This window comes from Phascolarctos cinereus, unplaced genomic scaffold (genome assembly GCF_003287225.1).
Source record: "Phascolarctos cinereus isolate Bilbo 61053 unplaced genomic scaffold, phaCin_HiC Scaffold_9;HRSCAF=440, whole genome shotgun sequence".
Classification (NCBI taxonomy): Eukaryota; Metazoa; Chordata; class Mammalia; order Diprotodontia; family Phascolarctidae; genus Phascolarctos; species Phascolarctos cinereus.
This window is the reverse complement of record NW_027556402.1, coordinates 199097300-199113716: the sequence shown is the minus strand read 5'-3', so window position 1 is coordinate 199113716 and position 16417 is coordinate 199097300. Positions and strand designations below refer to the sequence as shown.

General features: G+C 46.6%; 1 protein-coding gene across 10 annotated transcripts in view; it reads left to right on the top strand.

Moving 5' to 3' along the window:
* Positions 1-16417, top strand: part of FGFR3 (fibroblast growth factor receptor 3) — a 92032-nt gene that overhangs the window by 27133 nt on the left and 48482 nt on the right. For 8 of the 10 annotated variants that reach the window (XM_020992240.2, XM_020992239.2, XM_020992238.2 and 5 more), the window contains exons 3-4: positions 7152-7412; positions 13969-14022. In XM_020992240.2, coding sequence (XP_020847899.1) covers positions 7152-7412; positions 13969-14022 — 315 coding nt within the window. The remainder of the gene's footprint in view (positions 1-7151; positions 7413-13968; positions 14023-16417) is intronic. The other 2 variants (XM_020992242.2, XM_078148902.1) reach the window with 1 other exon arrangement.

The window sequence follows — 16417 nt, the reverse complement described above, 5'->3', positions numbered from 1 at the left end:
CACAGGAAGTCAGGGGATGCCTGTGTGACCTTGGGCACAATGCTTCCCCGAGCTGGGCTTTGTCTTTCCTCTTTGTAAAATGAGGAGTGGGCTTTACTGTTTGGTCCATGAGAGCCCTTTCAGCTCTAAAATGATTCTGTGATTTGATCTCACTTTGATTTGAGATTCTCGTTTGATCACTTTCAACAACCTGGAGAAGTGGGGGAGGGGTGCAAGGTGGAATGGGTCAACAGATTAGTTTTGGGAGCTGGCTATTCTAACATACTTATGTTAATGAATCTCCTTGCTGGGCAGAATTTGGGCCAGATGCCATCTGGTCCAACCCTCTCATATGATAAGAGGAGGAACCCAAGGTGCAGAAATAAATGTTCCCTGCCCAAGTTGACTCAACAAAGCCAGGGCTTCTTTCCAGGACCCCTCCCCTTTTATAAAAAAGGGAAAGCAGTATGGAATGGATATTCAGCTGGTTGTGGGGAAATTATATAGCTCGGTGATCAATAATAATAATGATGACAACAGCTCTAACCACTGGGATGCCTGGGCACTTAATAGGTATTTAACAAAAAAAAAACAAAAAAGTATCATTGAGGTAGGTAAACTGAGTTCTCTGCTTCCTTGCTGAGCATTTTGCATACCTACAGATAAGTCAGAAATTCAGTCCTGAGGGTGTATGTGGAAGCTAGAGAACGCTTTTAAAAAATAAAAAACAACCTGTTTCCACAATGGTTGTTTTTCTGCCCCCCTTGAGAGCACTTTTACATATGTATACTGGGGCCTCTGGTGGTGTGGGGGAGAAGTTTTGTCCTTTTTGTCCCCTTGGGACCTGATGTTTTGAAAACCTCTTTGGAATGGAGCCTCTTTCTTGTTAAATCCATCCTTGGCCAAGAATTCTGCCAGGGGCCAGGGGATTCCCCATCCTCCTGAATCCCTAATGGGCCTTTGACAAAAGGGGTAGGTTGGACTCCAGGAAGAGGGAGGAGGATGCCTAAGGTGAACCTGACCGCTCCCTCCTCTGCTGTTAAGGGATACAATTCTTTTGGGATCTGGGCTTCCTCCTAGAAAGTTCAATCTAAAAACATTATAATAGAAGTCACAGATACTAATAGCACTTGAAGGTTTCTGAAGCTTTCCTCACAATTCTGAGTGGTAGGAATGAATGAACATCTATTAAGCACTGTGCTAAATGGCTGGAATGGCTACAGATGCAAAAGTGAAAAAGGGGGGCCCAGTCTAATAGGAGAAACTACACACTCAGGAGAGTGGCAGGACGAGTATTTGCCCCCCTTTTAACAAGTAGGGAAATCGGGGCTCATACAGGTTCAGTGTCACAGAGCTAGGAGCAAGGGCTCCAGAATCCAGGTCCAGTGGGGTTTTTTGTTTGGTTTTGGGGGGATTTTTGCCCTACTATACCACAATATCACCTGCCAAGATACTTTAAAATAACTTCTTCTACCCCAACCCATTTCATATTGTGACGAAGAAAGGATGGAATTTGGAGTCTGAAAATGTGGGTTCTTAATCCAGGCTTTGACTGCTTTGCCTTCTTTATGTGACTGTGGGCATATCATTTAACTAATTTACGGGCTCGGTTTCCTGCTGTAAAAATGAGACCAGATAATAATTCTGAATCCTAAGATCCTCTTCTGTAGTGGCCAGTAATACTGGCCTAGGGCGTCAGGAAGGCCTGGGTTCAAATCCTGCCTCTCACACTTCATTGGCTGTGAGACCTTGAGCTAGTAATGTAACCTCTTTTGAGCCTCAGTTTCCTCATCTGTAAAATGGGGGGGCTGGATCAGATGGCCTTTCTCGTCCCCCCTAGTTTTATATCTATGATCCCTTGACTTGCCGGACTGATCCTGCACCCAGGCAGGCTCCAAGCACGTCTCATCCAAGTTTACCCTGCTGGCTCTCCGCTCGGCTTCTGTGGTCACTTCCTCTTGTCTCTGAGTCCCAGTTAGCTAATTTTTGACTTAAAAGGTGCTGTGCCTTCTAAATCTTCGAGCAGGGAGGGGAGGGGAGGATGATTGTTACTCTTTCATGGATAATTTTAGCTTAGGTGTTATGTTCTTTTTTTGTTGTTTCTTTGCTTTTTGGAGGCAGTTGGTTAAGTGACTTGTGCAGGGTCACACAGCTGGTAAGTGCCTGAGGTCAAATTTGAACTCAGGTCCTCCAAACTCCAGTGGTCTGTCCACTGCACCGTCCAGCCACCTCTTCGTTCTTAATGTTTTTTTGTTTTGTTTTTCCAGTCTGGGGACCCCTTTTGACAGGCAGTCTGGTAAAACCTAAAGAACTCCCCAGTCATCTTTTTAAAGGTATAAAATAAAATACATTGGATTACAAAGGAAATCAATTCTAGCGAAATGTAGTTGTCAGAATAATTTATAAAAACAAGTTCACAGACACCGCCCCTTCCAGCCAGGTCTACAAGGTCTCAGGTTTATAGGAGCAGTTTCATCATAACAATCCTATAAGCTAGACAGAGCACGTCTGTATCATCTCCCCCTTCTTTCAGATCTATAAATATAGACGCTTTCAGTATAGAAGCTGGCAAAGCTTACTGATCGCCCCCTTCCTTCAGGGGATGACTTGGTCCTAGGCCCTGGGCTGGAATTAGAGCCCTGGCAGAGGATGGATGGTGTGTGTCCAGCTGCTGAGGGCTCCCCGGGTCCTGTTAGCAGGGAGTCAGCGAGCAGGAGGTCCGAAGCAGCCTGGCCACTTGCCAGGAGGTGAGGCAGGAGCTGGGAGTGGGCTTTGAAGTCGTCCCTCTGAGCCTCCTGCCCCAGAGACTCTCAGCTACCCCTTTCCCTTTCACTTACTCACAGGAGCCTATAAAACCATCATTATCCTCAATTAATAGCAGAGGGCCCACAGGGAACTGCCCTCCGTACAAAACCATAGACCATGAAACTTGCCTCAAGTTCTAAAAGGTGTTTTATAGCAGCTTGCTCCTCTTTCTCTCCCCAGCCCCAACCCACCCCCACCCCCTTTTTAAATTAAGAATACCTCAGTGACTCAGAAAAGCCTGGTGGCTCCCACCTTCAACTTAGAATGGCTTTTTATGGAAGGAAGAAAAAAAAAGGTTCTGAGTCAGAGCAGAGAGGTTTCCCAGGGAGCCCCCACAGGCCCTGAAACCCACCCCTCCTGGTTGACTGGCAAGCATGGCCCCATCAGGAGGCAGAGAAAATACTTTCTCCTTAGGAGTGAAATTCCCACAGAGATACCTGGAAGGAGATCTAAGCCAGCACATCTCCCTGCGGGACCGATGTCTTCTCCTGGAGCTGCTGCCAACACCCCGGGTGTTGTCTCTCCACACCCCACTCCCGGAGTGGTGTGGCTGCCTGGGAATGAGGAGACTGGATTCTGTTGTGCTTTGCCACCAACCCTCCCCCACCCCTTTCAGCTCTAACTTTCTGTATTCAGTATGTTCTAACTGCCTGGGGTCTAGGATGACTTCTAGACCTGATATTGTGTTCTAAGGGTCCCTCCAGCCCCTGACATTGTGTTCCAAGGGTCCCTCCAGCCCCTGACATTGTGTTCCAAGGGTCCCTCCAGCCCTGATATTCTGTGTTCTAAGGGTCCCTCCAGCCCCTGACATTCTATGTTCTAAGGGTCCCTCCAGCCCTGACATTCTGGGTTCCAAAGTCCCTTCCAGCTCTGGCATTCTGTATTCTAACGGTCCTTCCAGACATTCTGGGCTCTGAGGGTCCTTCCAGCAAACTTGTTCCCATGAGCCCTGTCCTCTATGTTCTAAGCCCCCCACCCCCCAACCCCATTCAATATTTTTGGCTCCAAAGTTCTTTCTGTCCCTGACAATCTTAGGTTTACCCTTTAGTGGTTTAATTGTCCACAGTGTGACCTTGGGTCAGTCACTTCACTTCCTCTAAAGCCAAGTTTCTGGCTGAGGATCATGAACCTTCTTCAAGCTTTGAATAATAGGGCTGAGAGGGGGGGCATTTATATACCCCCACTGTGTGTCAGGCACTGTGCTGAAAGCCTTAGCTCATGTATACCTGTCTTCTAGAATGTTAGAGCTGGACATTAGCAGAGACTAGATTCTGATCAGTCCACGTGTGATTGATTATTCTCTGTCCCAGGCACCTGTATTTTGTTTTTCCAGTCTGAGGACCCCCTTTGACAGGCAGTCTGGTAAAACCTAAAGACTCCCCAGTCATCTTTTTGTGTGCTAACAATGACACGGAATATCAGAGCTAGAAGGGGCCTTAGCAGTCCCCCTTCATCATCTTACAGAGGGGGAAACTGAGGCCGGAGGGGCCTTGGAGGAGTTGGTGAAGGTTGGCAAGTTCAGAGGGGCTGGAATCGGACTCTTGGAAGCTGCCAGGGACCCTGGAGACAATCTTTGTCCAAGCCCTTTATCTCATGGCAAACAAGTCCATCCCAGGCCTCTCCTCCCAATTGCCTGGGTGCAGCTGCAGACCTGTCCCAACCAGTCCAGTCCTATACATTCTTTGCTTTGTTTTCACCCCCAGCAATATAGTATTTTTAGCAACTGCTAAGAATCTTACCTTTTTTTTTTCCCCTCAAGGCAATTCCAAATGGTATCATAAGGCCCCAGAGCTCTAAAGCTATGAGTAGGCGTGCCTCCAAGGGTTGACCTTTCCTCCAGGTGCCCCACCCCACCCTGCAGCCTCTCCGGGAAGCAGGTCTTTGTCTCCTAGGGATTGGAGGGGTATGCTGAGGGGGCCAAGCAGCCCCTTCTGGCTCCCACATTTTTAGATTTTGTGATTCCATGGTGGCAGTACAAAGAATCCTGGATTTGGAATCAGAAGAACTGGGTTTGAATTTTTGCTGGCCTCAAGACCTTGCCCTTCCCCAGGCCTCAGTTTCCCCAGGCCTTACGTGGGGAAATTGAGCTATGTGTGTTTTCCAAGGTTCCTTCCACCTCAAGACCCCACAATCTCCCCATGGGACGGAGCCTGAACCAGGGAGTTTGGGCCCCGACTTTGGTGCCTGCGTCATTCTAGGGCTGGTGGACGTAGGATTTGTCTTGGCTTGTACTCTTTTTGTGGTCTTTTTAGCCCTATTGTTCTTTGTTAGGTTTTTTCCAGAGGACCCCATGCCTCTGCTTACAGCCCACAAACATATACACACCAACTCAGGTTTCAACCAAGGTCTGTGAAATGCCTGCAGGATGTGGGGGGAGATTCAGAGTTTGGCTGAGACCACCTCCAGGAGGTCAGGGATGCCATGGTCTTAACCTGTAGATAAGCAGGGGTGTGCTGGTGGTAGATGTTTAACCACTGGTTGGGGGAGGGGGAGGGTGGGAACGTATACACACTTTTAAGTTTAATCTGCCTCATTTAGATTTTCTCCAGCACTTTGTTAAGTCTAGACAATCAACAAATCAATTCTTTGAGCCCAGATCTTGTAGCCTTTTACAGACATTCATGATGAAAATTTAACAATCGGCTCTTGTGATAAGACATAAACATAGATAAATGCTTATTCTCTCCCTTCTCTCCCTATCATTCTATGCAAAATGTTTGGTGCCCTCTGAGAAGGAGGAGAAAGGATGCTCTTGATAGCATATCCAGATTGTTTTTGAAGGATGTGGAGTTGGAGTTGATTGGAATTTAACAAGGGCATTCCAGGCCTAGAGAATACTATGCAGAGGCACGGAGGTTGCATGCAAAGGTTGGAGGGGACATGGTGGTCTGATTTGGCTGGTGTGGAGTAATATGCATTTATTAAGCACCTACTGTGTCCTTGGCATTTGGGATGAACCGACAAAGGGAAGACAATCCCTACCCTCTTGGAGCTTACTTTTGATCGAAGACAGGCTATGCAAAATAAGTACACTATAATTATTAAAAACCAAGAAAGACCATCTTGGTTTTGTCCAAGGAACTATCTCTCAATTGGGTTCATTTCGGTATGTCCACAGGCATTCATCGTGTGACTGTTTTCCAAAGTCCACATAGGATGGCCCCAAATGTTGTTTGGCAAAAGGGGTGGGTCAAATTGGACTGCAAACCTTGCTGGGGGTTAAATGAGTAATAATATCTGGTGAGGTCAGTAGACCGAGGAGGAAGAGGGGGGAGGAAAACAGAATTTTCAGTTCTGAGGTCTAGCTTCCCTCCTTAACATCCCTAGCTGCTTTCTCCAAAATCTTAGAGTTGGAAGGAACCTTATAGATCATCTGCACCAACCTCCCCCCCCTTTTTTTTTTTGGCTAGGCAATGGGGTTAAGTGACTTGCCCAGGGTCACACAGCTAGTAAGTGTTATGTATCTGAGGCTGGATTTGAACTCAGCTCCTCCTGAATCCAGGGCCAGTGCTGTATCCACTTGGCCGCCTAGGTGCCCCACCAACCTCCCTTTTTACAGATGAGGAAACTGAGGCCCAGAGAGATGGAGTGGTTTGCTTGATTATATATAGATAGCAATTTTTTTCAGTTAATAAAAATGCATTTTTCTCTCCTTCCCCTATTGGAAAAAAGAAAAAGAAAATTCTTCTAGCAAATATGCATCGTCAAATCTGTGTCCCAAAAATAACATCTCATTTCTGTATCCCAAATCCATCTCTTCCATCAGGAAGATGCATTATCTTCTCATGCATTATGGTCAACTCATCCTGTCTGGCCATTGCTTTGACCAGAGTTGTGGCCTTTACAGTGTTGTTGTAATTGTATTCCTCGTTCTGCTTCATTTCACTGTGCATCCGTGTTATGTAAGTCTTCCTGAGTTTCTCTGGGAAGTCTTTCTTTTATCATTTAACAAGCATTTCTTTAGTACCTACTTTATGCTGTATACTGGGGGTACAAAGATAAAATCAGTGGACAAGCTTTTATTAGTCACCAGCACTGAGGCTACAGAGATCAAATTCAACAAACCTTGCCCTCAAAGAACTTACAGTCTATTGGAGGAGACAGTGTGTGTGTGTGTGTGTGTGTGTGTGTGTGTGTGTGTGTGTGTGTGTGTGTGTAAACAAAAGAAATCTAGGATAATTTGGGTGGAAGGCACTAACAGCTAAAGGAAAGGACATTCCCCCTTCTGAGAAGGCTTCCTTTCACAGAGGAGGAAGAGTATGAACTAAGCCTTAAAGGAGGAGGAAGGTTTTATGCTCTGTGAATGGTGGACACTCATTTTGCATTCATCCGCTGAATAGACGCCTTGCTTTCTCCTTCCCCCGCAGAGCCACTGAGAAGTGAGGCCAGGAGTCAGCAGGAATTGGTCTTCTCAAGTGGGGAGAGCATCGAGCTTGGATGCGAGGCCCAAGACTCGTCCTTGCTGGCCTGGTTCAAGGACGGCGTGGCAATCTTCCCCACCAACAGGACCCACATTGGGCCCGATCTGCTGAAAATCATCAATGTGTCTTATGACGACTCTGGTATCTACACCTGCCAGCAGAAGCATTCCAGTGAGGTTCTCTGCAACTTTACCATCCGAGTGACTGGTGAGTGAGTCAGCCCCAGCCCCTTTGGGGCCTCCTGCCCCAACAGGGCTGTGTGTCTTTTGGGGACTTCAAGGGAGGAAGTTCTGGTCATCCTGTCTTCAGAGCAGGCTTAAAGCTGAGCTCCAGTTCCACCTCCATCACCAAATGGCTTAATGACCTTGAGCTAGCCAGTGTCAGAGCTGGGAGGGGCCTCAGAGGGCATCCAGAATTCAGCAGCCTAGACGTGTGGTAGCCATGTAACTTCTTGGAGGACCTTCCTCCACCCCGTCATGCTCGGGATAGGAAGCCTACTCCCCTGAGGCATTCCCATCTACTTTGAAACACGCTGACTTTCTGTTCAGCCCAAAAATGCCTCTTCCACTTGCTCATACTTCTAGTTCCATCTGTCTGTGAGGAAAGGGCATAGTAAGGGTGATGATGAGCATTTATGAATGTTCTCCAGCCACTGTGCTAAACCCTTTACATTTATCATCTCACAACCCCAAGAGGTAGGTACCATTATTAGCCCCATTTTACAGTTGAGAAAACTGAGGCAAATCATCAAGTGACTTGCCCAGGATCATATAGCTAGGAAGTGTTTAAGGCTGGATTCTAACCAGGGGCTTCCTGATTCCAAATACACAGCCCCACTGAGCCTCCTCAGGTTGTCCGTGGTTGAGCCTGGACTTTAATCTAAACTGGGCCTTGGACTGCAGATCCATGGCCCTGTTTCCCCATACCACATTACTTCATTTTCATTTGAAGACAACTGCCATTACATCTCACGCCTGCTCTAGATGTAATACACCTCATCCCATCTCTGAATCCCAATTTCCTCATCTAGTAAATGGAAGTAGTCATTATTATGATTACATGAATTACACTGTTATGATGTGTGAATCCACATAGTTATAAACACATGAATCATGATCTATTTATGCTTTAAAGCTTGAGAAAGTGTTTTCCACACAGTGTGAGGTAGGTAGGTGTTAGCCCCATTTCACAGATGAGGAGACTGAGGCTCGCCTCAGGTCACAAAACTAGTTATAACTGAGCTGAGATTTAAACTCAGGTCTCCTAACCCCGATTCTCAGAACTTTTTTTTTTCCTGCTGTTTCTCTCCCCTCCTTCTTGTGGAATTGTCGATAATAAATAAAAGAATGTAGATGAAAAGTGGTTTTTAAAAGTGCTCTAAGTTGGTATTAATAATTACTTCAGAGAGGGGACTGCGCTCAGAGTCCAGAGCCCTGGGCTCTTGGTTCAGTAGGTAGTGCTAACTAGCTGTATGACCTTGGGCTTGTAGATATAAGCAGCCTCAGTTTCTTCAATTGTCAAATGAGGATAGTAATGCCTATCAGGCCTCCTTTAGCGTGGGTATTTATAATGAGAAAATGGGCTTTGTTTTCTATAAATGTGAGAGATTACTCAGCAGGGCCCCCTGAACAATAAAGATGCCTGGGGAGTGGATTTGTGGTTGATGGAGAAATTCATGAAGCAAGTGTTACCTGAAGAGATTAGCACCTATGGGCCCAGAGCTCAGCATCCAGCTCCCTGTGAAGGCCTGGCCAGATATTTCAAGGTTACATCAATTAAATGGTTAAGAGACCGATTAGATTCCCCCAGACTTGGGCCATGTTATTTTCTGAAATTGGGTAGGAACCACTGTGGTTTCTTTCCACTAGGTCTTAAAAAAAATCTTCCTTGCAAGCTAAGGATTCCGCATACCTGGTTACTACTATGTCATTGTCCCACAAATGATAGAGTTATAAGATATCTAGCTTGGAAGGACCTTAGCGCACAGAGTGTCAGAGCTAGAAGGTTCCTTAGAGATCATCTTTATCCAATCTCCTCATTTTATAGAGAGAAACTGAGGCTCTGGTTGGGGGAAGGGGGACTTGCCCAAAGTCAGTGTCAAGAAAGTTAGAAGGTGTTCTTACATCACCTTCACTGATGAATAGATCACTTCCTTACCCATTGAGCCATTCCTGGGAATAAAGAATGAGGAAAAAAAAGTGACTAAATAGAAATTGCTTTAGCAGAATCAACTAATTGTCACCTACTTGTTCCTGGTACAAGCCCAGTGAAATTTCCCAGGCTGTGCCGAATGAGACATGGATTCTTGTGAAACCCCATGAAACTGAAAGCGTTTCAGCATCCCTCCATGTGCTCCTGTCCCCTGGGCCTGCGGCTTCTCCGCTTACCTGATAACATAACCAGAAGCCTCTATGGTTCAGTTCCATTCTGCCCATAGATTAAAAATCCCATCTGTTCCAACCAAGCCAAACCCATCCTTGCCCACATCTGCTTTGCATCGAGCTCCCTGCGAAGGCCTGGCCAGACATTTCAAGGTTACATCAATTAAATGGTTAAGAGAGAAATTAGATTCCCTCAGGGCCATTTAACAGCGCAGTTATTAAGACTGGAGAGCTTCAGGAGGTGTCCAGGGAGAGATGGGCCAGGAGAGGTGTCTGTCCCTTTGGGGAAGGAATGATTACCATCACATAACCTCAGAGCATCATGGAGTCTCCATGGGCTTCTAGGTTAACAGAATAAATGGTTTGTACTGCCTGAATTTGAAGCCCTCTTGTGACAGGGAGCTCACTACCTTCAATATGACAGCTCAGATTGTCGGGGGAGGGGGGAGGGACTGCATTAAGAGGAAGAGTGTCTCAGAGTGAGGACATGCCTGGGGGAAGCAGCCAGCCAGCCTGAGGAACTGATAAAGTGAAAATTCTTAAGAACCCTGTCTCCCTTCTTCCCCAACTCTCCTCCCTGGACTCCTTCCACCTCCATGCTTTCCCCCCGTGGCTAATAATAACCCCAACATAAATAGGTAATTTGAGCTCCTTTCCTGGTGGTCCTGGCTTACGGCTCTCCATCCCTACCTCTGACTTGATTCTGCCCAGTTCTCTGTCCTGTGCCAGGACTGTAGCTAGAGTATGGGAAGGAACTCCAGGGGGGGCCCCAGCAGTAGCCCCAGGAATTAGGAGGCTATCACTTCAGGGACAGCCTGCCCACAGCCTTCCCTCAGCTTCTGCTTGGGTGCCCTTAACCCTATACCCCCACATTGCCCAGAGGAAAGGGTACCAGACCTGGGGTGAGTAGATGCTTGTGTGCAGCAAGGCTCTGTCACTGACTTATGGCAGGCAAAGTCTTATCCTTTTATATACCTCAGTTTCCCCAACTATAAAATGAGGTTAATATCAGCAGCCTAGCCTGTTTCCCAGGGATCATAATGGCCAAGAACCATGTGATAATAGCAGCAAGGTAGCATGGTGGGTAGAGCACTGGATTGGGAGCCAGAGAAGCGGGGTTTAAATTTTGGTTTTACTGCTTGCTACCTAGGTGACCATAGCAAATCATTCCTATGTGACCATAGCAAATCTAGGCCTCATTTTCCTCATCTGTAAAATGAGGGCTTGGACTCAATGACCTCCAAGGTCCCTTTTGGCTCTAACTCTTCTGTCTCTTGTTTTAAATCTAGATTTATAGCCCTCTGGTCCTAAATATATTTTAATAAAAAGATGCCCCCCAAGTCTACCCAGAGAATGTAAGATGGCCAAGAGGGGGCTTCCAAGGACACCCTGGGTGGTAGGGATGTTCTAGGAGTGGTTTATGGAAGCTTCTGGATAAGAGAAACACAGGCTAAGAGGGAGGAGGTAGACTGTAATCTGCATGTTTCTAGTGTTGGCCCAGTGAAATCGCAGGTGTCCTGGCTCTCTGGAAATCACAGCCAAGGCAGCAGTGGCCTTGGGAAAGCCAAGGAAGGTCCCGAGTACTTTGGGGTCTCTTGTCTTAGCCCTACAGCTCAAGTATCTTGTTTCTTCCCACTTCACCCAAGGCAGGAGAAGTGGCTGGTTTTGAAGTGTCTTCTGACCAGTTAGAGCATGATGTGAATGAGGCCACAGTCATGGGTCCAGACTCCCGCTGTTGGCTTCAGTCTATGTTATTGACCTGACCAGAGGGTGTCTAGACCAGGGGTGTCAAACAGAAACAGGGGGGCCACTGAATGGTACATACAGATCCCTGCAGACCGCACATTGACTAAGATTTAAAATGTAATATTATCTGTTTTATTGAATTTTTACTTATTTTGTTAAATGTTTGCCAATTCCATTTTAACTGGTTTGTGTCACATTCAGTGTGCTATAGGCCACATTCAGTAAGGTGTTTGATTGACACTTCTGGTCTAGAGGATGGCATGAGGGTGTGAATGGTTTACTGATGCCCATCCCCACTGTTGGAGACAGTACAAAGTCCATTCTCCCAATAGGAGTAAAGGGAGTATGACATCTCGGTATAAAGGTAGCACATTTATCACTCGCTGAGCAGGGGCTCAGTGCCCACCTGCTCTGTAGACTTGGCATTGGCACAGTGGGGAGAGAGGGGCTTTTCCTATGATCCTGAGCATGGGGATGTTCCCCTATTGTCTGGGGAATACATACCCTTCATAATGGCTCATAGCTTTAGAGTCAAAAGGGAGCTTCCAGGTGACTCTCAGAAGTGTGCGGCACATAGTAGGTGCTTAATAAATGTTAGTTGATCGACTGAAATGACTTGCCCAAGGTCACACAGGTAGTAAATAGAGAGGTGGTTCAAAGCCAGGTGCTCTCCCTCCAATTCTGGTGTCCTGTTTAGTACATGGCCTGTCTTAGCAGTGAGGATGAGCTCAGAGAGGACCTGGTCTGTAAAGAACAACAGGACAGGTTCTCCTTTAACCCTGGAGATGACAGACCCAACCTCAGGCGAGGTACTGCGGGGGAGGGTGGTGAGAGGAAAGGACAGAATTGGGGAGGGGATTCTTGAAGCTAAAATAAGTTGACTTTATTCTGCTTCCCTCCTCACCTGCCAGACTTCTGGGGCTAATGACTTGGGTTGGCTGGGTCTCCTCTCAACACCCTCCAGACCCTGCTCAGGAAGGGAATTGTCATCCCCAGTCTCCTAGTTGGGACAGGTCTGCAGGGATTCAGGCAGACTTTGCCTGGCCATAGAGGTTGATTGATCTGAGCCCTTGGTACTGGGACCTGTGCCCTGACTTAAAAGCCATGGCTTGGGAAGACCATACACTTAGGGCTTACAGGGCTCTCCCCTCCAAGCCCCTCATTTTGAAGAGGCCCAGAAAAGTTAAGTAACTTGCCCAGAATTGCCAAGGTGGTACCTGGCAGAACAAGAGGGCTTCTGACTCAAAATCCAGCCCTCCTTTCCACTGACCCACTATGCCCTTTATAATCTGTGGCAGCCCCAGTGCAAGGAAAAGATAGCGGGTCTTAAAATCAGGAGATCGGGGTTTGAGTCCTGACTCCGACACTAATTAGCTATGTGACCATAAGCAAATAATTTCCCTCATCTGAGACTCAGTTTTTTCATCTGTAAAGTGGGGATAATGGTACTGCCTGTCTTACAGGATTATTATGGTGGGGAAAGTACTGTTAACAATTTTGGAGTGCTCTTAAAACTTCACTGACTGCTATTATTTTTATCGATGATTTTTTAAATTTGTTAAACATTTATAAATCTCCTATTGTGTTCTGGAGACCAGGTTTAGATAAGACAGGACCCCTGCCCTCAGAGTTTATGTGGATAACTGTAGTTCACAGTTCTACCTGACAGGGCAGTAGAGAGAAACAAGCAGAGGGAAGGTTGTTTACAGGGTGGGTGGGCTTTCTGGAGGAAGTAACCATTTTGAGCTGGGACCAGAAGAGATTGGCCAGGAGAAAAAAGGGAAGAAGGAAGGCACCTGAGGCATAGGCCAGGGGAGGTACAGAGGCCCAATACATTCACTGCATAGAGAGTTATTCCAGTTTGGGACTGGAGCATAGTATGTGTGGCAGGGAGAACTCTTTTCACTAGGCTCTGGTGGGCTTTCGATGCTGGGGAGGCAGTTGGGAGCCATGGAAGATTTTTGAGTAAAGTAGTCATATCGTCGGTTAAGAAAGCAGTAAGATAAATGGAGGAGACCAGAAACAAGCAGACGTATTAAATTAAAGCAGTTTTAATTATTTGCGTTCCCCACATCTCAAGAAAGACTGCCATTTTGAAAGTGTAAAGGATGCCACATAGACAGGACTCCCATTATCTGCCTAGGGACTTTCTGGTCATAATACTGAAGGCTTTCAAAGCACAGTTATGCATCTTTACCCATCATTCCTAACAACCATCCAGCAATGGGAGGGACTTGCACTGTGAACACTGAGCCCCCCATCCCAGGAAGTATCTAAGCAGAGGCTGAGTGAACACACCCACTTCTTTCCCCCACTTTGTAAAGGTCTACGAGGGATTCCTGCCCTTACAAAGAGGCTGGACTGTAAGTTCCCTCAGACACTCAGATTCTGTCGGGCACCCTGTCCAAGACTTCTGTTTTCTGGCTATGCAGAGTTGGGGCCCTGCTTCTGGTTGGCCAGATAAGAGGTTACTTTCTAGTAGTGGGGACTTGATATGCACACGGGCAAGAGGTGGGTGTGAAGTTTGTCTTGTCTGTAGCCCTGGCTAATCCAGGCTAGACGCCCTCTCAGACCTAGAGTGATGCATGCTCTTTCTTTCCCCATCCCTTCTTCCCCACCTTTTTCTATTTTCCAAGAGTCTCCATCCTCTGGTGATGATGAAGATGATGAGGATGAAGGAGAAGACACAGGTAAGGGCTTGGGGGTCCTTTTTTTCTCTTTTTGGTGGGTGGGGGAGGCAGTGGGTGCCTTATTCAGATGGAAGCTGAAAGGTGGGGTTACTCATTCACTCTGAGAGCAGTCTCTGGCCTTGTCATTCCTTGGGGGTGTGTGGGAAGGCTCCTTAATTTGCTGAAGGGAGCAAAATATGATTATCCAATCAGATGCATCTTTAATTTCTGCCCATGGGCTTTCTCTAGACCTGGGTTCTACCAAACCAGCAGAGGGCTTGGATCACCAAATCCGTGGGAGGAAATCCTCCCCCTCCCCACTATGCCCTGTTACCTTCTCACCTCCTGCTAACTCTGACCAGGTCAGTGCACGGTAAACTCTCCTAGGTCACATAAGATTGGGAGCAAGAATGCACCTTCTGAACTTTCCCCCATTTTGGGTGAGTCAGGACTTTGCCCTCTCTGGGCCTCAATTTTGTTCACCATTAGAATAAGAGTGCTAATAATTTCACTACTTCACAAGGTTTTGGGTAGAAAAGTGTTTTGTAAACCCTAAAACACTGTAGAAATGTGAATTATTATATTGAGGATAAATAACAATAACGGATGTTTCTGTAAGGTTTGCAGAGCGCTTTATAAATATCAGCGCCACAACTCTGGCAGGGAGTAGGTGCTTTTATGATGCCCATTTTTACAGATGAGGAAACTGAGGCTGAGAGACATTAAGGGATTTGCCCAGGTCCACACAGCTAGTAGAGTGCCTGAAGCAGGATTTGAACCCAGGTTTTCCCGACTCCAAATCCAGTACCAGAATGCCATGGTACCTTTCAATATCCCTGAAACAAGGATACAGAGGTTACCTAGCCCTGTCCTGGAAAAACTGAAGTCTAGAAGGAGGGAGACTGAAAAATGATGGTGGATGGCACACTGCCGTCTCACACTTATCTCCTTTCTCTCTCTCTCTCTCTCTCTCTCTCTCTCTCTCTCTCTCTCTCTCTCTCTCTCTCTCTCTCTCTCTCCTCTCTCTTCCCTCTCTCTCTCTCCCTCTCTCTCCCTCCCTCTCTCTCCCTCCATTCAGCCCATCCAAACTGGATGGGTCTGTCTGTCCCACCCTTCAGCCTGTAACCTTCCAGCCTTTGTTCATGCAATTAGACAGGAGAAACACAGACTGGTCAAGTGATTCGATCAGGGTCACACAGCCAATAAACGCCTCCAGTGGAATTTGCTTGTTTTTAAAATTTTTAACATTTTTATTCAAAGTTTTGAGTTCCACATTCTATCCCTCCCCTGCCCCCTCCCTGAGACAGTGAGCAGTCAGATGTAGGTTATACATGTGTAATCATGTAGAAAATTTCCATATTAGTCATTTTGTACAACAAGACTCAAATAAAAGAAAAAAATGAAAGGAAGAAAGTAAAAAATATCAGTTCTTTCTCTGGAGGTGTAAAGTATGCTTCATCATTGGTGCTTTGGAATTGTCTTGGATCATTGTGTTTCTGAGAAGAGCTAAGTCATTCACAGTTCTGCATCGAACAATATTGCTGCTCTGATGGAATTTGAAACCAGATCTTTCTTACTCAGATTCCAGGGCCCAGTCCACTATACCACCTCTTCCAGGAAGCCTGCCATGATTCTCTTCCCCCATCCTCATTGGTAATAACTTCCTTTGGACCTCACAAAGTGACTTGTTTCCCCTTTCCAAGGTAGTTATCAGAGGAGATGATAGAGCATACTGGGAAGAGCACTGCTCTTATAAGACTAGTTTCTAAACCAGCTGAAATATTTACTTGCTTTGTGATTATAGACAAATCAGACAAATGTAGGCAAAGCTTCTTTGAGCTTCAGCCTCCCCATTTATAACATGAGGGTAAGCACAATTGTCCTTCTGCTTCACCGGATTTGAGCATAATATTCTGTATGTAAACCTTAACACACTCTGAAAATGTGCTAGGTGTTGTTAATGGTCAGACTAGACTGTGGAGGGCAGGGGCCATTTCTTCTCTAAACTCAGTATCTCCCTAGCATTAGGTGGCTAATCAGCATTCGTTCAAGTAGAGCTTAGAAATAGAACCAAGCAGCCGCCCAAAGACAGTTGTGGCATGGAAAATGAGGGGCCCTAAGCCACAGCACAGGAAGAGTGGGGGCCCCTCCCGTGTTGAAAGGCTTTTTTTTTTAACCTTTCCCTCTGGGCTCCCTGACTTCAGGAGCACTGTATCCTCCTGCCCTAATGCTTTGGGATTGGGCCGCAGGCCTTCGGAGCCCAGGAGCTGCCTCTCATCAGATTGTCTGCAGTGATCTTGGCTTGGGTGGTTTGTCTTTTTTTTTTAAACACATACCTTGGAGAGAGAGAGAGAGAGTGCATGTGTGTGTGTGTGTGTGTGTGTGTGTGTGTGTGTGTGTGTGTGTGTGTGTGTGT